The following is a 27,080-nucleotide window of genomic DNA, read 5'->3' as shown; positions in this document are numbered from 1 at the left end:
GTATTTTGCAAATCAAGTTTGTGTGAACGGTTAATTTGTGTCAGTGCATGCATACATAAACATATTCCCCCAAAGTGTTGTGTTTCAAATAGTTCATATATAGTAGAATTAGGAAGCTGCCTTATACTGAGTCAGACCATTGGTCCATCTACATAGTATTGCCTACACTGACAGCGGCTCTCCAAGGTTTCAAACAGGAATCTTCCCAGCCCTACTTGGAACTGCCAGGGATTGAACCTGTGACCTTTGCATGCAAGCATGTGCTCTGCTGGAGGCTTGGCCCTTCAGAGAACATGATTTGCTAGGACACACACCTCTGAAAATGTGTGTAATACCATGAAAGATATGTCAGTTACCGTTATTTCCAGTGGCTGTTACTGAAGCAGAACTTTCTTCACCAGTAATCTCCAACTCCATGCGCCCAAACTACCCAAAGAAAGTTCCTGCCGTCTGAGTCCAAATGAGAATCATCAAACACCCAAAATAGTTGGAGACTTTTTAATCAGTTCCGTACATTTGGATATGGCATATTGGTTCACCCTGAATGGGGGTGGAGGGAGCATCTGAGAGAGAGAAGTCTGCCCATTTCCTTCCCCAGGGAGTTTTCTTCTACAATAATAATTTCTGATCTGTTAAAGAGAAGGCTGCTCCCCACAATTCATATACAAGAACAGGAATTTTCTTTTCCGTACCGAGACAGCTGATCTCCATATCCACTCCATCAAAAGGGGGGTGGGGGTGGAATCACATGGAGATAAGTCCACTTCATATGCTAATGATTATCTGTTCCAGGATTTCTGTTTGCTGCAAGAAAGGATTGGCTTATCACCTCCAGCCCAGAAACAAAATTCTGGGGTTCTCTCCCCACCACACAAAAAAAAAAAGAGCAAAGTCCAAATCCTCTGTACATTCATTGCCCCATATGCTGTCTTGGGTTTCCCTCTCACACGCAGAGATTCAATCTAGATGTTCTCCTTCCCCCAATGTGGCCCAAGAGTACCTCTATGCTGCTTTAATTGCCGTGGCCTTTGTCCCCACAGTCACCTCTGAGGAGTCTTCATTCTATGTGTAGGCTCTACATCTCAACCAATCCTTCGCACCTTCCTCAAGTTACAATTCCCACAGTTGCTTTAGGGGAACCCTGGCAATTAACTCAGTAAAAAGCCAGTTTCTGTGTGCAGTATAGTTATATTCCTCATTGTATTGACCTTTGCTGCATTTTCCTGTATTCTAGAACTCCATTTCTTCTCTTCAGAAGACATGGGAAGCAGTTCCATGAATCAAACCAGATTGGGTTCTGGACCAAAAAAAGTGGCACCATATATCTTGGCCAGTGTCTCCCCACTACTCTACTCAGACTACATTGAACAGGAGCTCCTGAAGGCCTGATGCAGACACTGCTTAATTAACCATGGTTTGTTGTCCTTAACCACAATTATGTGTTTTTTCTTAATATATAAATCATGGATAAGGATCGGCTACAAACCAGGATCTGAAACTGTGTTTTGAAGTATGCCTTGTAAACCACAGTTTAGGTTACCAGTGGCTAATCATTATAGCTGTATGTACTGAGTGAACACCGTGGTTAAAGCAGTTTCCCCACCTCTTTCTTTATGTCTTTCTGAGACACACTCTCATTCACTCTGGGAGCAGGATTTAGCTTGGCAAATTAAGCTATGGTTTCCACTGAATACCTGGAACCTTAATCAGAGTTAAGGAATCAAACTATACATGGCAAGGGCTAAACCCATAGGTAAGCATTCCATTCCATCAGGAAAAGGAGCAACAGAACTCATACACCTTGAATGGCAAGTTCCCATTGGAAGTAGGGTTGATAACATCAGATCCAGAGATGGTCCAATTAATTCAGAGGCCCAGAGCTCTTAAAGAAACAGCTACAGATAGGAAGAGGGCAACTGTAATTGGATGGGCTTAGGAAACAGGTCCACCTAATACAAGTTCTTTACTCTCATGGTGAAACCCAGAGAGGAGATGAAAAGAAAGGAACTGGGAGGCCAGAGTCGAGTGGAATAACCAGGAGCAAAAGGGGAGGGTTATGCAGGCAGGTAATTAGGCTGAAAAAAGGTCCTTTGTTGCTGTTTTCTGAGCCAAACGGGCTGGTCTTTCCTGCTTATTGGGACCCCTTTGTAAATACACCCCTCTTTCATCCCCTGAGGATTGGTTGCCCTCGGACTATTCACAGTTGCATCAGGTGGATGCCTTGTGTGTTGGGGTTCTCAGATTTGTCTACCGCCCAGGCAATTGCATCTGAGCATCAAGCCAAGAGGTCTCCCTCGCACTGCTGACTCCTTGCATTCCAGTACAAGGCATGTCCTCTGTAGAGGAGACAGCATCCCAGAAATCTTTCATGTTGCCTGAGGGTAATAATAATTAGAATAATAATTATTAATAATAATATGGCTCTCAGAGGCAAAAAGATTTGTGAACCTTACAAGCGCTTCATGCTGTATATAAAAACGGTTACATATGTACATATATACACACACAAACACACACAAATACATACATACATACATATATATATAGGCTATATATATATATAGGCATATATATATATACACACATATATATAGGCTGTGATCAAAGGGAGGAAGTTTGGGTGCCATCTTGTCTATACACACGCAGAGACCACTTTGGATCCCCACCCATCTGTTCTGTGCACCCAGGCCTCTGTGTCCTCAGCTAAAAAGAACAGTCCTGGTCACCTGGGGGGCTGCAATATTGCTAGGGTAGCTAAGCTGGAGACAAGGGCTATAGACCTTTCCTTCTTTTTCTGAGGCACCTCTCGGTAGCAGAGTAGGAAGGATAGGAAGCCAAAATCTTTGGAGATCCCACACCCAAGCAGGAATCCCCAGGGCTTCCTTTGCCTAAATGATAAAATACTAGAAAGCTTTATATGTAAGGAGAGATATAGGACTGACTGACCTTTGAGGAACGGATGCCTTGCATCACGGATGGGAGAACCTGTAGCTCTCCAAATGCTACTAAGACAACAACTCCCATCAACCCTGACCGCTGGCCATACTGGCTGGGACTTATGGCAGTTGGAATCTGACAATATCTGGAGAGCCACCGGTTCCCCACCACTGGCTTTCATGTTGCAAAAAACAGAGCAGAAGCCAAGAGGAGTAAGTCTTCGAGCTGATGTTTGATGGCACAACATGGGCTGTCAGGAACTGATTGACCTTTGAGATCACTAAGTAAAGGGCTCATAACCCTTGAGTAGGTCTCTTATATGGGGAAGGGCTGCCCTGTGAATGAGGGGTGACTGGCAGTCTTAAGCTCAGAATAGCTGTTGGTTTACTTTAGATACAGGACCGAGTAGGAAAGAAGGGACATGGTCATTAGATTATGATCTGAGAAGCAACTAAGTAAAGATGACACAAGAAAGGTGAAAAGGTTAAGGGTGCAGAGATTGATGTGGAAGTCTAAGAAAGAAAAATACTGGAACACAGACCAAGACAGGTGCAAGATTCTATCTGCATGAAGACCACATAAGGAATATTCAAAGTGGTGCCATCCAGACTTTGCTGGACTACAGCTCCCATCATCTCCGACCATTGGCCATGATGGCTAGGGCTGATGGCAGTTGGAGTCCAATAATGTCTGGAGGGTACCATATTGGCTACCCATGACATAGGAGATTACTAAGTGTTGTAACATCAGAAAAAGGTATGGGCAGGTACCATTAAAAATGTAGCTGTTTGGATTTAGGGAACATGGAACAAGCAACAAATAGTGATCATCTAAGGATCGCAGGACAATTAAGTAATTGGGTGAGACAAGGGAAACCCACTGGTAACTTTTCCTGTGCATATGCTGTTGAAATGAATGGAGCTTGCGTAGAAGTTTCCAGTAGATTGTGTCCGTGAAGGCAAAGGAATAAGTTCAAACCCTGAGTACTAAGCAAGTAATGCAAGAGGCATGACCAATCAACAGGAGCAACTCAGCTGACACTGACGGTGCTGACTGAATGTGCGGGGAGAACCCAAACGAGGCACAAATGAAGACCGAAGGAAGACGCAAGCCAGAGAAGAAAATGCAGGACTCAGCTTTGGTGCAAGGAGAAAACTGGAAGCAGTAGGTGACAGATCTGATCAGAAGCAGCCTGGGAAACAAGGGGACTCCCTGGAGCAGGGAAGTCACACTGATGAATAACCCCAATAAGGATGGGAAAGGGCAGGGAAAGGAGGGATTGTGTTCCCCCAAAGACTCAGAGAGTCCTCTGAGGATACCTGCTCACCGACCCAACACCTGGGCTCTTAAACATCTACAACAGAAAGATGACTTACCACAAGTCCACAGAAAGGCAAATGTAACTCGGGGAGGGGGAGAAATTTCATATGAAATGAAGATCTCTCCATCTTCCAAATCACTGACATAGCTGGCTCCCAGATATGCAGGATGACTACATGGCCCCCATGCTTCTCCCTCCTCCTTTATGCTTCTCTCCTCCTGCGCCTGCCCCCAACACCGCCCCGATCAGGATGAGGTGGGGTGGGGATTGGCTTCCTTGTAGTTAATACTGTATGCTCCCCAGAACTGGAGAGTTGAGGGCATGGGTATCTCTCTTTATAGATATTTGCAAATATAATATTTATAATATTGCATTGAAAAAATAAAACTTAAAAAATAAAATGAAACACCACGTGTGTGGGGGGGAGAAGAGAGAGAGAGAGAGAGAGAGAGAGAGAGAGGGTCTGTCCCACAGCAGCAGAGGACGTCAGTGCCTGGCTGTCAGATGCCAGGGGTAGCCGTGCTTCTTGACTCTAGGGCATCACTGGCCCCCCTGCAAAATCCCAGCACGAGTCCTCATTGCACAGTTTTGAAATAGAGAAGCCAGCAGTGGGAGTGTCCCTGGGGTGGCGGAGCTGGTTTATTTCCTGCCCCCACCAACCCCAATCCACAGGTTTCAAAGGAGCAGGCTTGGTCGTCCGTTCTGCCCGTTCACTGCAAGAAAACAGCAAAGGTTATAGGCAGGATGGATTTTACCTTGCCCCCCCCAAAAATCTAACACATACACTGTTTTGTCATTATCTTTCAAAGTTCCTTTTCCCCTCCCCCTCCCCCAGTTCTTCCTTGTATCTGATAATAATACTCAGCACTTAAGGAAAGGCTGCATGGCATCCTATCGGGGATCCTATAGCAGTGGATTTCCTGTATTAACAGGGGGTTGGACTAGATGACTTTTGGGGATACCTTCCCGCTCTATGATTTACAGAACACTTTGACCTTCCTAAAGTGCTTTCCTGTGATTATTGCAACCATGTGTGGAGAAGCTCTCTATGAATGCAAGTTTTCCATACGTTATCTCAGTAATCCTTTCAATAACCCTATATCCCCACGATTGCAGACGAAGGACTGAGGCTCAGACAGAGTGGCCCCCTTGGTACTGTGTTCATGACAGTCAAGATCCGAACAAGGGCTTTCTCGATTCACAGCTTAGGGTTGTATCCAACAAAGTCCTACTCAGTGTAGACCCACTGAAATTAATGGATGTAAGTTAGTCATGCCCATTAATTTCAATGGGTCTGCTCCCAGCAGGTCTAACACTGGATACAACCTTCAGTCTTCAGGCCACTGCGACCACTCAATGTGCTCTTTGCATCCTGGCTCCCTCCTTGCAACTCCAACACCTGACCTCCCTGTTTCTGATCCCAAATGATACAGCATCCACAAGCTGGTGTGTATCAGGGTGGAAAGTAAGAGCTCAGGGTTGGGATCAGGGATGCAGAAAGGACAACACCCATGTGCTGATGAGAGAGGGGGGTGCCACCTTGTCATGCTGAGAACGGGAAGGGATGCCGATGGAAAAGGGGGGCACATATACCTGACCTGGTGGCTAAAATTCAGTGTCCACTACCCGGAACGTGGCGCTGCCTGTGGGAGAGGAAAGACTGTTCACCGCACAGCCATATAGGATTGCTACGGGGACTGTACAGCTGCATAGCTAACCTGAGAAGTGGGACCAGATCATTTCCCCATCAATATAGACCTTTGGGAGAAGGGACAAGAGGCAAGGAAGGGACTGTCAGAGCAGCTTGCTCTTTCGGTGCTGAAAGACAGGATTACCTTTTCAGAAGAGGGAAGGAGGAAGAGAACTTTGTCCAGAGCCAAGGAAGAAAATCCAAATGGCAACCACCACCCGTTCTAAACCTGCACATTAATAATATACGGGGGAGAAGTTCTCCTGCCATCCATGGTGAGATCTCTCTACTTCCTGCTCTGCCACCTGTGGCTGCCTCACCTTGGCCTCATCAAAGGGTTGCCTCTGGCTTTAGTGACTCCCAAGTAGGAAAGGATGATGGGGAAAGTTGAGGGAACAGCTGGAGCAAAAGTGGGTGGGGCTCAATTCCCAGTGGGCGGGGCTGATGGAAGGGGGGCAGGGCTCTCATTGTCTAGCTAATTGCCTCTCACCTGATTCGGGCAAGGAAGCCGATCTCAGTCCCGTCTCTTTCTGTAACTGAATCTCCTTTAGTGCAAATATTGACGTTGCTGCAAGAGGAGGTAGAAAGAAAGAAACACATGACCGAGTGAGACAATGTCTTTCGGTGGGCCCACTAGTCCGTAAAAATAATGTGAGTGAAAATTTGAACTGGAGCTAAAATCAATGTGAGGGGAAACACACTAAAAATTGTGCTGTTCCTTACTCCTTTGGGAAGGAAGGCAGTATGTAAATTCAATAAATAAACAAACAAATATATAAATGAACAAATAAATAAAAAACCAAATGGATAGCTCTTTGGATCCACATTTTTAAAAAATGCTGTCCCAGGTAGGGATGGGATGGGACTGAGGACGATGCATAAGTGCCCCTCAAAACTAAATTTTCTAATTTTGTGAATTCAAATCAATTTTGAACGTGTGTGAAACTTTATTCCAGCTCAAGTTCAAACTATACATTTTTCATCAAGCTTCAGTGGTCAGGGCAAATAAGTAAATAAATAAATAAATAGGGTGGTCAACTGATTAAAGAATTTTAGTTTGTTAATCACTTGCCTTTCATTAGTTAATTAAGTGATTACATTTAAATAGATTTGCATATGACCCAAATCTCAATGACATGGCCCTTTTTAAAATTTAAAAGGAATAAATTAAAGCTAGCAACCACTAATTAGTAGTAGGAAATACCACCTAGATTATATTGTGCTTGTGAACTCTTAACTCTAGATTGGCTCAACTGTTGTGATGTTTTGGAATGTCTACAAACATTCCAACTTCTTAGGGAATAAACCTCTCAGAGGCAGAAGGTCCACAGTCCAATTTCTGTGAAAACAGATACTTGTCAGTTTATCTGGGATCAAAACCTCATTATGACAGGAAAGGCTAAGGACAGGAAAGTTGATTGTGATACCATGAAGGGAAAAGAAGGGGCAGAGAGACCAAGGCAAGGCTGAAGTAAAGGGGCAGTGTAAGCAATGGGCTGAGATACATGAACTTTAGAGAAGGGCAAGCAGGTGAAATGGAGATGCGAGGAATAGGCTTCAGAACTGGGCCTAAAGCACAAAAAAGTGTTGGAAGTGAGGCAAGAGCAACTCCTGTTTTGTTCTTTTGTTTATGCTCCAGAAGGGAGATAGAGCTAGGGTCCTCCAGATGGATAGGCTTGTTTACCTTTACCTGTGATGCTCTGACTTCACTCTGTTGCTAGACTGTTACATCTTTAGGGAAGCTTACCTGCCCCTCCTCCTTCCGCCCTTTCCACTCCTTTCTTCTCTGACTGTCTGGGAGAGAGGAGACATCCCTTTGTCTCTGCTCTCTCCAAGCCATGGGGCTATCTCCCGCACCTGGGCGTTACGCCTCCAACTTAGCTAGTTAGTTAGAACTAGGTATGCCTTTCTATCTACTATGTATTTCTAGAAATAAAGTGGCTTTTCTTATTTTACTAAGTCTCAAGTCTCAGTGATGCTGATGCAGGGTAAAAGCCTTCTTTCTTAGGTAAATGCAAGCACACGCTGCCACACTCGCATTTCAACATCTGCTGTTACTCTGCTGCTGTGGTGTTGCTTTAAACTAAATTAAGCACACAAATTACACACAGCGCAACAAGGGTTATGGGACCCAGCAAACTAAGCTGAATGCAAGTTGTAGCTGAAGCTAAAAGTGCTTGTATGTAATTTACAAGGGAGACTTTAAGTTAGAAAGAAAAGCAGAACAAAGGTAGAAAGGATGGCTGAAGTTTCAACACTCGAGAAACGCGTTCCAAGGCTTGAAAAAAATAACTATGATCTATGGAGTCTAAGATTTAAAGTGCTCCTGGAAGCAGAAGAATTGAACAAAATTCTGACTGATCCAGAACCATTGGATGAGGATGCGAACGCAACGGCTTCATGGAGACGTAAGCATGCAAAAGTAAAGGCCCTGCTTATTGCTGCTCTATCAGACGAAGCATTAAATTTCTGTGTTGGATGTGACAGTGTAAAAGAAATGTATAACAAACTTGGAGAAGTCTATAACAAGAAAACAAAGCCACATGTTTCTGTACAAAGAGTTATTTTCTCTGAAAGAGACTGCTGAAAGGGGCAGTCTGAGTAAATACATAGAAAAGTTTTCAGAACTTTTAGCAAAATTGAAAGGATGTGGCCAATTTCTAGATGAAGAATTAAAGAAAGGATTGCTTTTAAGCTCTCTTAGTCAGGATCATAAATTAATTTCCTGCGTGCTAGAAAGTTCTGATCAAAGTCTATGTCAGCTTATATTGTATTTAAAAGACCAGGACTTTCGAGAAAGGCGGGAAATGGAGGCTATGTCGGAGCAAGCAAACTTTACTATGGAGAGAAACAAACAAACAAAAGGTAGCCAGATGAGTCATTGCCCCAATCCACAAAAGGGCAAAGCCAAATACAGCAACAGGGGTTTCATATGCAAAACGCCAAAGCCTGACTTCAAACAGCTGGCTGAAGTAAGAGATGCCCCTACGCAAAGAAATTCTAGCTACTATGTGCCTCATGAAGGCAATAGTGATCGTAAAAGAAGATTTTTAATTAACTCAGGATCCACCTCACATATTATAATCGATAGAAACCTGTTTAAAAGTTTTGAAAGTCACAGGCAAAAGATATTTACAGCGTCTGGACAAGAAATTTTCTGTGAAGGAATTGGGACAGTTGAATGCAAAGTGCCAGGTGGGCAAAGACAGATGGAACTTAAAAACTGTCTATATGTTCCAGATTTTAAAGACAATTCAATAAGCGTTACAAAAATAATGGGATTTGGAGGTGAACACACGAGTGAAGAACTTTGCTATGTTCTAGATAAAGGAGGAATAAGTTGCACTGCAAAAGTGAAAAATGGACTTTTAATTCTAGAATACTTAGAAACAATGCATGCAAATGTGGTCAAGGAAACCAGTGATTCTGAAAACTTGCATATCTGGCATAGAAGGACAGGACATGCCAGCCTAACTAGAGTTACTGCTCTTGAAAAAGAGAATATGGCAAGAGGCATTAGAATGAGACAATGCAATTGTACACAAACTTGTGAGTGCTGTATTAAAACTAAAAGTGTGAGACCAAAATTTCCTAAGAAAAGTGAGAGGAAAACCAAAAAGCCTCCACAATTAATTCACACTGATCTTTGTGGGCCAATGAAAATGCCCTCCCAAGGTGGAAATTTATACTTGCTGACTTTTATAGATGACTATTCCAGATATACTACCATGTATCTGATAAAGGAGAAAAGTCAAGTACTTCAAAAACTGAAGGACTATGTTAGGATTGTATCCAACAAATGTGGCAGAAAGCCACAGATCATAAGATCTGACAATGCAGTGGAATATGTGTCCAGGGCTATGCAAGACTTTCTCCATGAGGAAGGCATAGAGCACCAGACTACAGTTGTGTCCAACCCAGAGCAGAATGGGGTTGCAGGACACATGAACTGGACTCTTGGACAAATTATTAATTCCTTGTTGGAAGATGTGCAGTTACCAAAGGAGTACTGGGGAGAAGCTGCAGTTACTGCCCCTTACCTGCAGAACCGACTTCCTGCATCTGCAACCAACAAAACACAATTTGAGCTGTGGCATGGTAGGATCCCAAGTATGTCTCACCTTCGTGTATTTGGGTGCAAGGCCTTTGTGCACATCCCAAAGGAAAAGAGATCCAAACTTGACAACACTGCCAGGGAAGTAATATTTATTGGATATTCTCCAAAGCAAATGGGGTACAGAGTAATAGATCCGAAAACTGGCAAAGTATGCAGAGCTGGCCATTTCGATGAAAGAAAGTGCGCACACCGACCAGAAGGGGCGCCACACCAAACAGATGGCAGCGAAATGGAAGAAGCCGTGTTATTCTTCCACCACAGAAGGTATAACAATATACCTGCAGAGGAAGGTGAGGAGTCTGAGCCAGAAGAAGCAATAGAGTCAGAACAGGCATCAGAGCCAGAAGGGGCAGCTGAAGCACCAGCACCCAGGACGCTCTGAACCAGAGCTTGGAAAAGTTACTTTTTTGAACTACAGCTCCCATCAGCCCAGTCCGGTGGCCATGCTGGCCGGGGCTGATGGGAGTTGTAGTTCAAAAAAGTAACTTTTCCAAGCTCTGCTCTGAACACACCAACAGAGGTGTACCACCAGAGAGATTTGCTTACCTTGTGAGAGACAAACTTCCAGAACCAGAGACCTGGAAAGAGATTGAAGCCTTACCCAAAGCCGAAGCTGAGAGGTAGAAGCAGCCAGCCAAGGAAGAGCTGGAATCTCTACACCAAAATAAAACTTGGACACTGACCAAGCTTCCTCCAGTAAAGAAAGCTGCAGGCTACAAGAGGAAACTCAAGAAAAAGCCAAATGCTAAAGAAAAGTCTGTATATCAGTACTGTTACCAAGCCAGATGTGGTGGTAGGAGTGGGATACCTGCGTTGGTGCGTTCACAGCATCTGGGTGCTGGCGCTTCGGCTGCCCCTTCCTGCTCTGATGCCTGTTCTGGCTCTGTTGCCTCTTGTGGTTCAGACTCCTCTTCTGGCTCAGATTCCTCACCTTCCTCTGCAGGTATATTGTTATACCTTCTGTGGTGGAAGAATAACTCAGCTTCTTCTTCCATTTCGCTGCCATCTGTTTGGCGTGGCGCCCCTTCTGGTTGGTGTGCGTGCTTTCTTTCATCAAAATGGCCAGCTCTGCATACTTCAGCTTTGCCAGTTTTGGGATCTATTACTCTGTACCTCATTTGCTTTGGAGAATATCCAATAAATATTACTTCCCTGGCAGTGTTGTCAAGTTTGGATCTCTTTTCCTTTGGGATGTGCACAAAGGCCTTGCACCCAAATACACGAAGGTGAGACATACTTGGGATCCTACCATGCCACAGCTCAAATTGTGTTTTGTTGGTTGCAGATGCAGGAAGTCGGTTCTGCAGGTAAGGGGCAGTAACTGCAGCTTCTCCCCAGTACTCCTTTGGTAACTGCACATCTTCCAACAAGGAATTAATAATTTGTCCAAGAGTCCAGTTCATGTGTCCTGCAACCCCATTCTGCTCTGGGTTGGACACAACTGTAGTCTGGTGCTCTATGCCCCTCCTCCTTCCGCCCTTTCCACTTCCTTTGTCCTCCGACTGTCCGGGAGAGAGGAGACATTCCTTTGTCTCTGCTCTCTCTCCTAGCATGGGGCTAACTCCCGCACCTGGGCATTACGCCTCCAACTTAGCTAGTTAGTTAGAACTAGGTTTGCTTTTCTATCTACTATGTATTTCTACAAATAAACTAGCTTTTCTTATTTTACTAAGTCTCAAGTCTCAGTGATGCTGATGCAGGGTAAAAGCCTTCTTTCTTAGGTAAATGCAAGCACACACTGGCACACTCGCATTTCAACATCTGCTGTTACTCCGCTGCTGTGGTGTTGCTTTAAACGAAATTAAGCACACACAAATACACACAGCACAACAAAAGGGACATAAGTATGCGAGGTGTGGACCCTGAAAGAGCTCCTGTCACTTTGATTACATAGAAATTGGTTACTTCTATCATCATTGCAACTTTGTGACTTTATAAATAAACCTAAGGGAATAACGAGGATAAACAAGCTGTCTTGTGTGGGGTGGTGCTGAATTTCACATATTGCGCTAACCAGCCAATTAATTTGGCTGCAGGCTTCCAGTCTTTTGTTCCAGGGAATATTCTGTTACTCCCTATTGCACTAACCAATCAGAAGCAAAACAGTTTCAAAATTAAGCCAAAGTGTCCTTCACTCTCAGCTCCACAGATTAAAACTTGCCTTCACCAATTAATCAAGCAAACATCTAGTTGATTAACCTATCATTTAAACAAATTAAGGCTGGCAGCCCTACAAAATAACAGAGGAACCTGAGAAATGGAGTGGGGGAGAAGGAGGGTTCATGCACTTCAAGAATGACAGATCCCAGCTCATTAGCAAAACCATAGTTCCTCATCATGCTTGTCCAACACTCAAGAGTCAACACCACATCCCCTTCCATGAATACATGTACCCATCCTCATATCCCACTGTGCCTGGCCTCCCTTCCTCCCCAGCCTGCACCTACTGTCCGGGAGTTTGAGGACTCGCTCTCCCAGACTGTGGAAGAACAGATGGCGCATGGCCTCATCTGCAGAGATCCGCTTCCTGCCCTCAAACTGCATTTGGGAGAGAAGAGAAAGGAAAAGAAAAAAGAAAAGAGAGATCAATCCCAGGCCCTGAATCAAGGCTACAAAGACAGATGTCTGTCCTTTGGCTCCCACTAGGAATGCCATTCGGACAAGAGGTGGCAACGTACAGTGATTTGCTCAGGAATAAGCTATGTCAGACAGTCATCTGGCTACATAGAGACAGCTATTGTACCACATGTTCTATAACATATGCCAGCTTTCTCCAGCCTGGTACCCTCCAGATATTTTAGACTATAATTCCCATCAGTCTCAGCCACATGGCCAATGATGAGGAATTATGGGAGTTGGAATCCAAAACATCTGCAGGCACCAGGTTTGGGGAAGGCTAAGCCCTTTTCAGGCACTCAAAAGAACGTGCAAGGTGTCCAAGGATGCACTAACATCCTTATGCATGCCAACCACACCCCTTCCTCTCCCGATCTTTGCATGTTGACCACCAAGGTCTCCAGCGAGATTCTAATTGTCTTCAGCTGAATTAGTTAAAATCCTTCATTAGTTTGGGAACCCAGATCAGTACAATAGGAAACCCAGATCACACAAAGATCCTGACCACAAGGAGGATTCTAACTGCATACAACTGAACACAGCTAGAAACTCACTTTAGAGCTTTGCACATCATGGGGGGGCCAATGCCAATGCCTCCTACCTGGTTTGAACCCTTGAGTTCTTTTGATTGCCTGAAGAGGGACTATTTACCATGCATCTGCATCAGCTGCATGTTGAAAAAATGTAAATGTACTGCCTTCAAGTCGATTCCGACTTATGGCGACCCTATAAATAGGGTTTTCACGAGGCTGAGAGCCAGTGACTGGCCCAAGGTCACCCAGCGAGCTTCATGGCTATGTGGGGATTTGGACCCTGGTCTCCCAGGTCGTAGTCCGACACCTTAACCACTACAACACCTTAAAACTTGACAGGATGGTGCCGGTGACCAAGCTCCTGTATCAGCCTGCAATAGAGCTCACCCTGGGACAGTTTAGTGAGGACCCCACCCAAGGGACTGCAACCACATCTTATATTAGTGCTGACAGGGTGTGAAATTGACCAAGGCGCTGGGGTGAAACCAGGGTAGTTTCTTCTGTGAGGAATTCATCTTCGTGACAGATGTAGGCCCCCTCCAGATGTCTTTTTTACTGCACATTCATGATGTGCCCATAATGGTGTTGATAATGGTACTGGAGCGCTTATATGTGATCCCGCTTTCAATACTCTTTGCACCTGCAAGTTTCGGAATGGACATACTGTTTCATCCCGATCAATGCACGTCCCACAACTTCCTGATGAAACCTTGTAACTTTTGTTTTATCATTGCATCAATGGCATGTTGCAGAATACACCCACAAAAAACTCCACCGGTCTGGAGGAACCCATATTGGGTTGCTTCCCATTCTATTCCAAAAGGGTAGGCAGTTGTGTCTGTTCTCTTGGCACAAACAGCAAAGAGCCCCTGAAGATAAACAAATTTATTGCCCCACAAGGCTTGTGATTTAGAGCCCATTTTGTCAGATGTGTCAGTTCTGTGACTCTTTGAGAAAGGCAGGAAAAGGCATGGCAGTCCAGGCTACCATGGCTGCCAGGCCCAGCAGGGAAGGCCTTTCCACTGCCTGAAGCTGGTGAAGCGATAAAGGGCATGGTCCCGGAGGAGAGAAAAAGAGGACTCCAACCTGCAAACACAACTTCTCACCTGCAGCAGCTTCCCTAGGAGGTCAGCCCCATCATTGTCCAGCCTGTTAAGATCCAGGAGAAAAAAGAAAGATCAGGCTCTCGAGGGGACATTGAGGCTTTGCTTCCCAGGGCTGTTGCTCTCGGCTGCTCTACTGCCGCTGCTAACTGTCTTTACAAGTTCTTGTAAACATGCAAAATATATCCAACCCTAGGTTGGGAAATCATGTAAAATAGGAGCCATATTTGGAACTGAACCAAAGAGCCATCAACATTCCTTGAACCCTTCAGAGGCAAGACAGACAACGGCCTTTTAAAAAACCCTCCTCTTCCTCCTCCTCAGTGTGAACAACAACAGAGATTTTGGAAGAGCCTTTGCCTCCTGCCACCCCCAGCTGTTCACTCCAATTTACCCATGCTTTGGCTCATGCATGGGAGTCAGCAGAGGAGGTGCACAAGCAGAGTCCATGTTCTGGGAAGGAGAGAGTTAAAGAGCCTCTGATCTGCATCTCTGCTCATGGGAAAGCAATGGAAGCCAGTGAATAGAAGTGGGTGTCTCTGGGATCAGGAGCTCATGCTTGACATACTTGAAGGGATGTGGGCAATGCCTGGCAATGAATTCTCAGAAGCATAATACCCCGTACTCCTAGGGGCATCACAGGTTTCCTCCTTCTCTTTGCTGTAGTTCTTTATTTGTTTATTTATTTTTATATTCTTTCATTTATATCCCACCTTTCTTTCATCAAGGAACTCAAGGCAATATACACGTGGTTCCTGGGGGTCTCTCGTCCAGGCACTGACAAAACCCAGGCCTGCTTAGCTTTAGCAAGGTGGTGGCCTCATGTGCCTTCAGACCATTCCCTGGGACCACATGATACCATCTTCCTGCTCTTCAGAGACCACCACATCTGTTGAACTGCAGGCTGATACTCACCTAGGGGCATGGTTGATCAGGGCCTCAGGACGGTATTTGGGGTAATTATAGGCTCGGAATTCTTCATTGGACAGGATTCCAGGCCACGTCTCTTCGTTGGGCGTCCCTGGCAATGCAGAGGAGAGGAGAGGTCAGAAAAGGAGCAACTAAGGAGGCAGTGAGGCAGCAGCGGTACCCTGGGCAGGAGAACAGTGCCTAGTACTGAAATGGGCCTTCTAAAGAGCACCCACGCTAGCCTGCCTGTCATTTTGTTTTGTCCTTTATTTATTACTAGCAGCCTTGCACCCGGTGTTGCTCGGGAATTCTAATAAAAAAATCAGTGCAGTTTTGAAAGGTTCACTCTACCATCTTGATTCAAGATGGTGTCTGATGATGTCCAAACACAGACAAAAACATGCTCCTTGATCTCAGGAACCAGCATGCAAAATTTGGTTACAAAATTCTAAGAAGTATTCAAGTGCATAGTGAACAGACAACAACTTTCCAAAATATATAGTAAATAGATTATAGATATTTATTTAATTACTATGGTTATTGATTGTTGATCAACCTGAGTTGTATCCTGCTCTTTGCAAGGAATCCTCAAAGCAGCTCTCAAGATTCACTACACTGCCTGTGAAACAACAGCATAGTCTTCTTCTGTAAGACCCTCCTGCCTTTCCCCACCACCACTTCTCCACTGATTTCTCAGCAATGCAACAGTCCCAGAGAGGTCACCCAAGGGCCATACCCAATATCCGAAAGATGAAGTGCAGCTGCTCCTCAACTGTGGAGCCTGGGAAGAGCGGCCGTCCTGTGGACATCTCGTAGAAGATGCAGCCTACGCCCCTGCGAGGAGAGACATATGGGCATCACTGGGCAGAGCAAGGACCATGTCTTTTCGGCTTTAAATCAAAATCCTGATTCTGTCCCACAGTACCAAAACATTCTGCTCCAAGAAAAGCCAAATTCTGCAACTCGAATGCACCGTGCAAATGAACCAAATACACATATATTTCCTCATTTTGCAGCACTAATTCACTAATTTCTTGGTAAAGGAGGAGCCACAGAGATTTCCAGCAGTCAATGGGAGGAGCAGTTTCAGGACCCTGCATAAATCTTTGTCCCACCCATGACAATCTGACACAGAATTAGAGAAATATATAAGAAAATGTGCCAAATTCACATAATTGCAACTGGTAACAAAATTTCACCTTTTTTCATATGGAATTTGGGTATGAATTTTGATCTTTTACTTTTCTTTCTTTTGTTCAGAGTATTCACTGCCCTGGCTATTATTCTAAACGCTTTATCATAAAGGGAAGTAGATTTCAAACTTTCCACCTTTAGAGAATCATTCTACAGGTTGTCCATTGAAGACTCCGTGCACCTTGGTCACTGAACTTCCCCTGCACATTGCAGAGGATTCTGGCATGTATTGAAAAGGATCAGGAAAATTTTCGAAACAAGTAGGACCTGCAACAAAATATTGCTGTATAAATGCTGCCCTCCACCACCCTGGCAACAGTTAGTATTCTATGACCAATGAGCATTCTCAGTCTTCAGTGGGCTGTTTTGGAGGGTTCTCTCCTTGTGGTCCCCCCATCCCAAAACAAACTTGCAAAACTTGGGATTTCCCTCAAACTTGTTCCTATTTTCCTTTCATTTGCAGGTGAGGTCATTTTGGTTACATAAAGAGTGGCACTTGGAGAATTGAGTTCGCAGTTAGTATGGAGGATCTTACTGTACAAATGCTCACACACTCCCTAGGGAGGTCCACCTCACACTCAGAATCACTATAGCAGGGAAGGCATTGTATGATGGGTCACCAATATGGGGTCCTCCAGATGTTGTGGACTACAACTCTCATCATCCCTGACCACTGGCCATCCTGGCTGGGGCTGATGGGACTTAGAATCCAACAAGAGCTAGAGGGCACCATGTCGGCTATGCCCATTCTAGGGCATGCACCCATTTCACAGGGGGTTGTGTGGTCAGGCCTGTTGGGGCCTCAAAACACCCCCTTGCATGAATTGAGGAGCTCCACAGAGCACAGCTGACACTCTCTTGTGTCTGCACATTACAGGGAAATGCCACGTGGAGATGGGCAAGCTTTCAGGATGGCTTGTTTGCCATTCCAGGTCTCCCCACCCACCCACCCACCCAAAAACTGAAAATGCTTCCTAAAGAGGCTACTGCCTCCATACATTTATTTGCCTCCAGCTTCAGTCTCCTTTTTCTGCTCTGTAGCTTCCTGAGCCCATGTTTTATTTCCACAGCCTCAGTTTGCTTCAATCATCTTTGGAAAGGATGAACCATGTAGAAAATAGATTGTACCTCTAGGTCGATGGAGAACCTGTGGCCTTTCAGATGTTGCTGGACTAAAACTCCCATCATCTCTGACGATGGGACATGCTGGCTGGGGCTGATGGGAACTGGAATCTAATACCATCTGGAGGGCCACAGGTTCCCCCATCCTTGCTTTAGATAATACATGAGATGCAAATGGAAAACAAGATCAAAATCCATGGATTTCAATCAGAGGGTTTTTTTAACTTAGCAAATTTAAAATTGCTAACCTGGCATGTGGATTTCTACAGTGTGGCATATGAATTTGCCCTGATATATAAATGGGGAATCAGAAAAAATAGTGTAAAGGGTATCACTGGGAACAGAATATCTCCCTCCACATTATGTGGGTGGGGAGAGAGTTGGCTACAGGCCACTGAATCCTTACCACATGTCAATCTGTGTGGAATATTCTGTCGAGCCCAACAGGATATCAGGGGGTCGATACCAAAGTGTCACCACCTCATTGGAGTAGGTCTTGGTAGGAATGGATTTTGCCCGGGCCAGTCCTGGGAGAATTCAAACAAACAAATAAATAATAAACTTGTCAGTAAAGGTTGCAAAGTGAGGGAGGAAAGCTGATGTGTACTCACCAAAATCTGCTAGTTTGAGCTCCCCTCTCTCATTAATAAGCAAGTTCTGAGGCTTGAGGTCCCGATGCAGCACCTTCTGACGGTGACAGTAGGCTAGGCCACGCAGCAGCTGGAACAGGAACAGCTGGAGGAGGAAACAAAGCCATCTTGATTTGTTTCTCTAGATATACATCCTTTCTCCCTACATCACAACCAGCATAGTGTGTATACTGCAGCTCTAACTTGCACAATGTATACAAAATGCGTGTATTTATGAAAATGTATCTGCTTCATATACATTCGTATACATTTGATTTTCTTGGGTAACACCACCTTATATTCTCGATACAGTTCCAAACTGATTTGATGGACTCACCACCAATAACCAGTGCAGCATCAAAGGAGAACATGCAGATTAAGTATCAAATCCTCAAATGGAATTGCATGCTGAATTGAGCCTTTGCCAGCAACATCAGTAAAGTTGCTTGCGAAGCAGGAAAAGTAGCTGCTGAAACACAGTCAAATGGAAGTCAGCACTTACCTTCACATTGTGCATATTTATTACATTGCCACAGTCGTCCAGATACTGTTTCAGATCTTTATCCTGGGGGAAAGGAAGATACAGGATTGACATCTTCTCTCTCTTTAGGCTATCTTCAATAAATCAAGCATTTGAAATGTGCATATCTTTTTCCCAAACATCTTTTACTGATACTTTGATGGATGTTTTAATCAAAGTTACTGTAATTTTGTATCTTGTATACCGCCTTGCTGTATGTTTATGAAAAGTGCGGCCTATAAATATTTAAATAACTAACTTAATAAATAAATGATTGACTTGCACAATTAAGGCTGCAATCTTATGTACACTTACCCAGAAATAAGTCCCACTGAATTCAAGGGGGTCTTCCTTCTGAGCCTAGGACTGCACTTTTTACCATTAAGACTATGGGAATCATTCAGCTTCGAGTGGAGGCCTCACCAAAGGACTCAGCAGAACTACCCCAGTCAGGCATGCATCCAGGACCAATACAGAGATCCCCATCCAGCCCTCCCTTTCCCCTTAATATAGATTACCTGAGCCTGTGTAGCTTGCACCAGACTTAGGGGGAGGGCTAGAAAAGGGCCACAGGAGTCACACATAAACCTCCTGATCCCCATATTGGCCCAGCAGTAGTAGAGGTCAGTATGGTAGGGTAGCAGCAGTAGCACTTACCTGACCTCCCGTCACCAGCATTGTTGCAGCTTACTGGGAGGGAGAAAGGGAAGAGTGAGGTGGCAGCTAGGTCGATGTAGTGCTCCTCTGGAAGGCATCTGCAAGGATGGAGGGGAGGACTACTCCTATCGTGATCCCTTTATGTGTGGGTTGTGCACCCCTGCCGGGAGGGACTGCACTTCATTTGCCTAATTTATTATGGCTGTGTTGAACTGATACAAAATGGCCTTTGTATTGTCCTGCAGTTTTACGTAGATCCTTGCAGATGAGAGATCACTACCTTCCCTAAGGTCCCATTTCCTAAAATAAATTCATTTGTTTGCCATGAGACTACACTCATTTTAAAAAAAAATAGAAATCTGAGATGTTACATCACTGATGTAACACAGTGATGAAGACTGAGTGATGAGCTGGGAAATCTCCAGTTTGGTCTTCAACTCAGCCATGGCCCCATGAGGTAGCTGTCAGTATTATAAGACGCTATCATTCTCTCTCTCTCTGTGCCCATTCCCTTCTCATTTGGAATAGGGAGATCATGTACACGAAGCACTTTACATTCTCAGAAAGTCCTACATCAGGGGTGGATAACCCTAGCACTGTGTCTTTCTTATTTTCTTTTTGCTACTGATGCTGAAATCGGTGGGGTCTTAGAGAATCAGAAAAATGTCCTTGGGGTTCACCTTTGTCCCATATGAATGCTAAGGATTATTAGTATCATTACTATGGGTGAGCCAATAAATTGAAGCTGGATCCTGAAAAGACAGAGGTGTTATGTTTCCAGAGTTCTCATGTCCAGGAGGTGGTGAGACGGCCTGTTCTGGATAGGGTTGCACTCCCCTGGAAGGAGCAGATCTGCGGCTTGGGGATACTCCAGGATCCAACATTGGCACTGGAGGCTCAGGTGGCCTCAGTGGCTACGAGTGCCTTTTTCTAGCTCCAGCTGATTCGCCAGGTTCAGCCTCTTTTGGACAGGGATGACTTGTCCACAGTACTCCATGCTCTGATAACTTCCAGATTGGATTATTGCAATGCACTCTATGTGGGCTGCCCTTGAAGACAACTTGGAAAAATTCAACTGGTCCAAAATGCAGTGGCCAGATTACTCACTGGGGTTCTCTTTAGATATCATATAACCCCTGTTCAAAAACAGCTGCATTGGTTGCCAGTTTGTTTCCAGGCCCAATTCAAAGTGCTCATGTTTAAAGCCCTAAATGACTTAGGTCCCAAATATCTCCAAGACCACCTCCATCCCTACAGACTCTCTTGGGTGTTGAGATCAGCAGAGGGGTCCCTTTTGGTAGTTTTGCCACCCTCAGAAACTTGGGGCAAGGGCAGGAGAGGGCATTCTTTGTAGCAGCCCCTAAGTTGTGGAATTCCCTCCCTGCAGAGGTGTTTCTGGCAACTTCACTGTACAGTTTTTGGCAAATGCTGTAGACGCACCACTTTACCCTGGCCTTTGACACCAAAGATGTATATTTTTAGGATCCACCTTATTTTTTGTGATGTTGTGATACTAGGTTGTTTTGAAGTGTTTTTTAATGCTCTATTTTAAACCCTGCTCTGGGCTCTTTGGGTGAAGGGCCAGTAATTAATATTAATATTAATAATAATCAGAGTATAATCAATGATTTAAGTAATTTCAGTCCATTAATTTCAATGGGCATTCTCTTGAGTTGGATTTAGTTGGATATCCCCCTATGTTTCAGGAGACTAACCTTGGAGAACTAGGTCTCACGTACGCTACAAAAAATTTCCACTGAAGTGGCTGTTTTGCGAGGATGCTGAGGGCTCTCTTAAGAGTTCTTTAGCCCTTCACAAAACTACAGTTCCCAGGGGTCCTTGGGAGGAAGCCATAACAGTTAAACCACCCTTTCAGTCTGTAGTATAAACATCACCTTTGTTCAAACCATCCAGGACGTTCTAGATATTGGTTTTTCTGAATGCTCAGTTTTCACTCATTTATTTATTTATTTATTTATTTATTTATTTATATTTATTTATTGGATTTCTAGACCGCCCGACTAGCAAAAGCTCTCTGGGCGGTGAACAACAAAAAATGAATACATCTCATAAAGAATTTGAAATGTTGTCATGTGTAAAGCAGTACAAGGTACAGTTATTATGTCCCCCTCCCCTCCCCAATTTACTCACTAAATATTCGAAGACAAGTGTAAGGGATTTCTCTGTATGGATGATATCATGCAGGGTCACTATGTTGGCATGTTTCAAATCTTTTAGAAGTGAAACTGGAAAACAGAGAGAAAGAGAGGTGTGTTGTGAGATCTTCCACATAAGCACCTCTAAGAGTCTAATGCAGTCATTCCCAAACTCTGTGCTTTGAGAGAACAGCATGCACGCTATATGCAATAAAATAATGCAAAGCTCCAGGGAACCTAAAGCTCATACCCAGGGAGGAGGCTGCCTGCTGTGTCCCTGTATGATTTACTGCTCTGGACTTGGCACTGCTCAGGACAGATAATTCTGTGATGGAATGTTGGACACTGACTTTTATATACATAGGCAAGTGGGATCTGCAACAAAACACTGGGCTGTGTCCCCGGTGTGCCCCACCCCTATAGCCAATGCGTGTATGTGTTTGCAACTCCTCTCCCTCTACTTCTCTCTCAGCCTCACCAAGGGCAGCAGAATCCTTCCTTTTCCTCCCTGTACATGAAGATGGGGGGGGAAGGGTCTGCCCCCTTGAATCTTCCCCTACAGGTGCTGTTGGGGGAGGGGGAGTTGAGAGGGGGGGACAGGCCAGGATGAGGAGGGGCTATAGCCACCTCCTGAGATCTGGCCAGGGCTCCGATAATGACTTCTCTAGGTTGTGCATACCTTTGCTCCCTTCTTTCCCCAGTCCTCCATGTGACTGCACACATGCACAGTCAGCTTTTTTCTGCCTTTTTTTCTGCCTAAGGTGTTTTTTTTTTTAAACTGATTTTATCTACTTCCACAAACCTCAGGGTTTCCCCAAACCAGCTGAATCCTCCTCCTTGCACATGTGTGATGCTGTTTTGGCTACAAAAGGATAGGCATGCACAGGGCTGACGACAGGGGGGACAAGCTGGTATAAATTGCTGGGGCTGGCAGTCTGGAAGGGGCCCAGGGCCCGACTATGTTCCATATGTTTTTGTCTTTCTCGGTAGTATCATTATTTGTCTATTGTTTTTGACATCCATGGTAAAATTGGTGAATTTCAACGAAAATAATAATGATATAAAAGATTAAAGTGTAAAGATTTTTAGCCGGTTCACCCTTGCTGGGGGGGGCAAAAAAATTTTTTACCGGGGCCCGAACCCGCTCTCGGTGGCCCTGGTCATGCACCCCTGAACACCACTAATAGAGGGAATGATAATAACACTATTGCTGGTTTTGTTCCTCTGACTGCTGCATCCGGCTTAACCCAGAGTCTCATCTGTCCTACACGAATTCCTCTGGACTTCGGGCCGCTACATATTGTCTTCTAGTCATTGCAAACATCTTACTTCTAGTCTTTGTGTTCATCTAAACGTTCAGTATGTGACTCCTCTGTTCGTGACTACAGCTATTTGGCTCATATAAATGTCTATGACCATCTCTGCTTTTCGATGCGGGTGGGATTCTTGTAACTGACTGAAGCTCTTGATTTCAGGGGATGGTGGGCGTACCTTCCCGAATGGCTGTGCAAGGTGCTCCCTCTTCGTGCTCAAGACGGATCTCCTTCAAGGCCACCAGGTTGTCAGTGAGCTTGCTCTTTCCCTTGTAGACTGTGGCATACGTCCCCTAAAGAAGCAAGGACAGAGTTGAGGCTGGTGGCCAAACACCCAGCTTCTCATCACCTTGCCTCTCACCCAGGTCTCCTCTAAGTCCCAAGTTGCCCTTCAGTTTCCTTTAGTTATGTTCTCCCCCTCCCCAGGCCACCACAGAAGGCATTTCACCAGAGGAACTGGGATGCAAAATGGCAGCCCCAAATGCTACTTCAACTGCGTCTTCCTCCACGACCTCTCACCTCATTTCCTCACATCTCTTACACCATGTTCCTCCTCCCTTCGTAATTCACACACAAATAGACAAGTATAGAATTGCACTACACAAAACAAGACAAAATGAATTTGAGAAGTGTAGCCCTGTGATGTCCCTGTATATAGATATTACTGTAAATATGGTGAGGGTTTATTAGAGTAAATGAGGTAAGAAGGCGGAGAGAGGGGGAGTACATGGGCTACAATGCTGGAGAATGCTGTATGATGATTGGCTGAGCGTTTGAGTGGCTGAAGGTATAAATGAGAGGATGACAGTTGAGAAAGGGTTCTGTTGGTGGAGTTCGGTCTGGTTGTTGTGGGTTGGAGTTGGTTGTGGGTTGGATTGTATTAGGCTGGTATTGAGGCAGATTATATATGACTAGAAACATAAAGAGGAATGCAATATATGAAACCATATGCTAGTTAAATATACCTTAAGTAATCTTGTTATTTCCTGGTGTTTATAAATAAATATTTTCTTGGTTTACCAAAAGCCTGATCCTTGGCTGGGACTTTCACAGACCAGAGGGGTAGGCAGGGTATTTACCAAGGTGGAGAAACAGTATCAAATGGTGGCAGTGATGAAGAGATAGTGTAACATCATCAAGTATCCACAGCAACCCAGGGCTGTATGCTTTATAGGCACAAAGATACAGGGGGGTTGTGGCCTGCAAGTGCACCCAGACACAAAGTAACAATAAGCCAGAAGGAGACTAAGGCAAAGTCCCAAGGCAATATTGTGAATAGGGAGTGGCTGGTGGTGCTGCCTAGCAGTGGGATCTTGCGAGATCTGTGCTAAAGCTGGTAAGAGAACAAATAAAAACCAGGATCCTGACTGGTGGGACCTGACAGGTGGTGGCAGCAGGAGGGATCCTGACAAGCCCCTTCAAACCTCAGATCAGAATTAAACTGCACATTGGCCTAGTTAAAATAATCCATTACTGTATTTTGCTACAAGTCTGTGCCCTCTCTGCTTTTGTGTTTTAACATGATGGCTAAAAAGAGGAAGGATATCTCAGATAATATGTGGGAATCCATACGGAAACAGAACAAGACAATATCTCCTAATATTAATTTATTGCAAATGTATTTTAAAATGGTGGCGAGAATATTATGTGATCCCATGATGAGTTAAAACAGGTGTGGGGAACCTTTGGCCTTCTAAATGTTGCTGACCTACAACTCCCATCATTCTGGGCCCCTGGCCATGCTTGCTGGAGCTAATGGGAGTTGTAATTCAGCAACATCTGGAGGGCCAAAGGTTCCCCACATCTGGAATGAAAGAATGATGACTTTACAGATGGATTTAATGTATTCTTATTTTGTACTTTGTATCTTGGTGTATGTGTGTGTACACTACTATAATATATTCTAATGGTGGGTCAGTTGTGTATTCTTTAATTAATTAATTAAATTCCTGGTTAGGCCCATGCATCTGCCTTCCTCAGCCTAGTTCTTACTGAGTTAGCATACAGACATACAGCCTTCAGACTGTCAGTGGGGACTCACATCACTGAATGCCCCTCCACATAAAAGTGGCATCTCAGGAAGAAGGATAAAGAAGACCTCTTCTCCCTGACATCTACTTTTCTATTTGGAGGGAGGAGCTTATTGTACGGAGCAACTGTCCATCATGTGAGCAGTCTGGAGCCTGACAAGTTTACTACCTCAGCGAGAATGAGGCCGTAGACTCTAGCTGCAGCTGGTGCAAAATGTGGGGACACATCTGCTCAGTGGGGCAAAGCATCACCAGTATGTCACCCCGCTGCTGAAAGAATTGCACTGGCTGCCCAATAATCACCGGGCCAAGTTCAAGTTTCTGGTTTTGGTGTACAAAGCCCTATACAGCTTGGGACCGGGATACCTGAAAGCCCTATACAGCTTGGGACAGGGATACCTGAAAATCGTCTTACCTCTTATATACCCAGTCGATCGCTACACTCTACAGGTGAGGCTATCAGGAGGTCCATTCCGCACAACATAGGAAGCAGACCTTTAGTGTTTTGGTACCAAACCTTTGGAATTCCCTCCCCTTAAATATTAGACAGGCACCATGTTTGTTATCTTTTTGGCGCCCAGTGATGACCTTTCTCTTTCAACAAGTCTTTTTAGAGACTTCATCCCAGTCTGCATGTGTGTTGGAATTGCTTTTCAAGCTGCTCTTCCATTTCATGCTGAATAATTGTTTTATTGTACTATGAGCTGTTTTTAAATATGTATTCTGTATTTTCTTATATTTGTTTAATTGTGGTGGCCTATGGCTTTGAACAATAAAGATTTCTTCACTTTGCTTTTCAAGATGTTTTTAAAGCTTTTTTTAAAAAAAGTTGTTTTTGCAGATGTTTTATTTTAATATATTTTAAAATGTTTTAGAGTATTTTTAGTGTTTTGGTTGCCACCCTGGGCTCCTTTTGGGAGGAAGGGCAGGACATACATTTAATAAATAAATAAATACATGCCTGCATACACACATACATACATACTCATGACAGTAATGGGACAGCTGGGACTGAGACACAGCTTGGTTAAACACTGGGATGACTGTGGCTTGCTATATTTTTAATGCAAGGTGGGGGACCCTGAACTGGACAAGGCAACTGCAGAACGATGCTCTCAACACCATTTGATTAGGGGCAGGAGATTCTCTTGTCTGGAGGGGAATGATTTACTCTTGAATGAGTAACTTTCAGTGCAATTAATGCAGCCCCCTTCTCTCATTCATCCTTTCAAGAGCCCTGGGGTGGATTCATGAATAGGCCCACTTTACAGATGAAAAGGTTGAAGCTGACAAGAGACATGGCTCAACATGGAGCTCTGGATAAGGGTGTTAGTGGCAGTCCTCAAAAATGCCACATTTCTCAATCCATGTACTGGAAGGAAGGAAAGAATTAAAAGAAACTCCCCAAGACCACTCTGGAATCTGAACCCCCAAATCCAGTGCTTGGTCCACTGAACTAAAATAATTCTCCCAGGTTGACTGGATCAAATCAGCTGTGAGAGGTGATACTGAGATGGGATGAGCTGGAACCATTATTGAGATAAAGGGGAAAAGATACCAGACTGATAAAGCTTACTGCTCTTAGGTTAAGCCAACGTGATGTACTAGTTTAGAATGCTGGATTAGAACTGGGGAGATCCAGGTTCAAATCCCTCCTCAGACTTCCAAGCTCCCTGAACTTTGGCAAGCCATCCTTTCTCAGCCTAACCTACTTCACAGGGTTGTCATGAGGATATAATAAAGGGGAACCTATGTTCACCACCCTGCTGGTAGAGCAGAGTAAAAATCAATACATTAAAAAAATAATCTGAGGATGAGAATGACAATTTCTCAGATGCGCCAAGATAAGGTAAGTGTATCTCAAGGGTTATTGCAAGTGCCTTCTAGACTGGAATCCTGCTACAGCAGCCCTGCCTTCCTGCAGACGCCTTGGGTGAAAGGGGACAGTCACAGCACTCACCTCTCCCAGCTTGTCCAGCTTCACATATGTCTCCAGCTTCCCAAAACCTATCTCCGACTGCACGAGAAAGCACAAAGAAACAATGTGGGAGAGGCTGCCCTTTGCAGCTGGAGGAGCTGCAGAGAACTGGCAGGAGCTGCTGTTCCTACAGCTCTAGGCCCCCTCCAGATTCATTCATTCATGCATTCATGATGATATTGGAGCGGTGATACATGATCCCACTTTCAATACTGCTTATGACTGCAAAAGTTTCATGGTGGACATACTGCTTTG

At 44.5% G+C, this 27,080-nt stretch overlaps 1 protein-coding gene across 7 annotated transcripts in view; it reads right to left on the bottom strand.

Annotated features, from left to right (window-relative positions):
* Positions 1-484: 484 nt before the first annotated feature.
* CDK16 (cyclin dependent kinase 16) overlaps positions 485-27,080 on the bottom strand; it is a 75,455-nt gene continuing 48,859 nt past the window's right edge. For 3 of the 7 annotated variants that reach the window (XM_061614434.1, XM_061614435.1, XM_061614428.1), the window contains 12 exons: positions 26,808-26,864; positions 22,996-23,110; positions 21,500-21,594; positions 18,674-18,736; positions 18,154-18,277; positions 17,949-18,069; positions 15,963-16,060; positions 15,233-15,338; positions 14,321-14,363; positions 12,513-12,603; positions 6,439-6,516; positions 5,981-6,076 (listed from right to left, as the gene is read on the bottom strand). In XM_061614434.1, coding sequence (XP_061470418.1) covers positions 6,006-6,076; positions 6,439-6,516; positions 12,513-12,603; positions 14,321-14,363; positions 15,233-15,338; positions 15,963-16,060; positions 17,949-18,069; positions 18,154-18,277; positions 18,674-18,736; positions 21,500-21,594; positions 22,996-23,110; positions 26,808-26,864 — 1,062 coding nt within the window. In that variant the 3' untranslated portion in view covers positions 5,981-6,005. Of the gene's footprint in view, positions 4,972-5,851; positions 5,902-5,980; positions 6,077-6,438; positions 6,517-12,512; positions 12,604-14,320; positions 14,364-15,232; positions 15,339-15,962; positions 16,061-17,948; positions 18,070-18,153; positions 18,278-18,673; positions 18,737-21,499; positions 21,595-22,995; positions 23,111-26,807; positions 26,865-27,080 lie in introns of those variants that run through there. The other 4 variants (XM_061614430.1, XM_061614431.1, XM_061614429.1 and 1 more) reach the window with 4 other exon arrangements.

Source organism: Rhineura floridana, chromosome 3, assembly GCF_030035675.1.
Source record: "Rhineura floridana isolate rRhiFlo1 chromosome 3, rRhiFlo1.hap2, whole genome shotgun sequence".
Lineage (NCBI taxonomy): Eukaryota > Metazoa > Chordata > Lepidosauria > Squamata > Rhineuridae > Rhineura > Rhineura floridana.
This window is presented reverse-complemented; position numbering and strand designations above follow the sequence as displayed.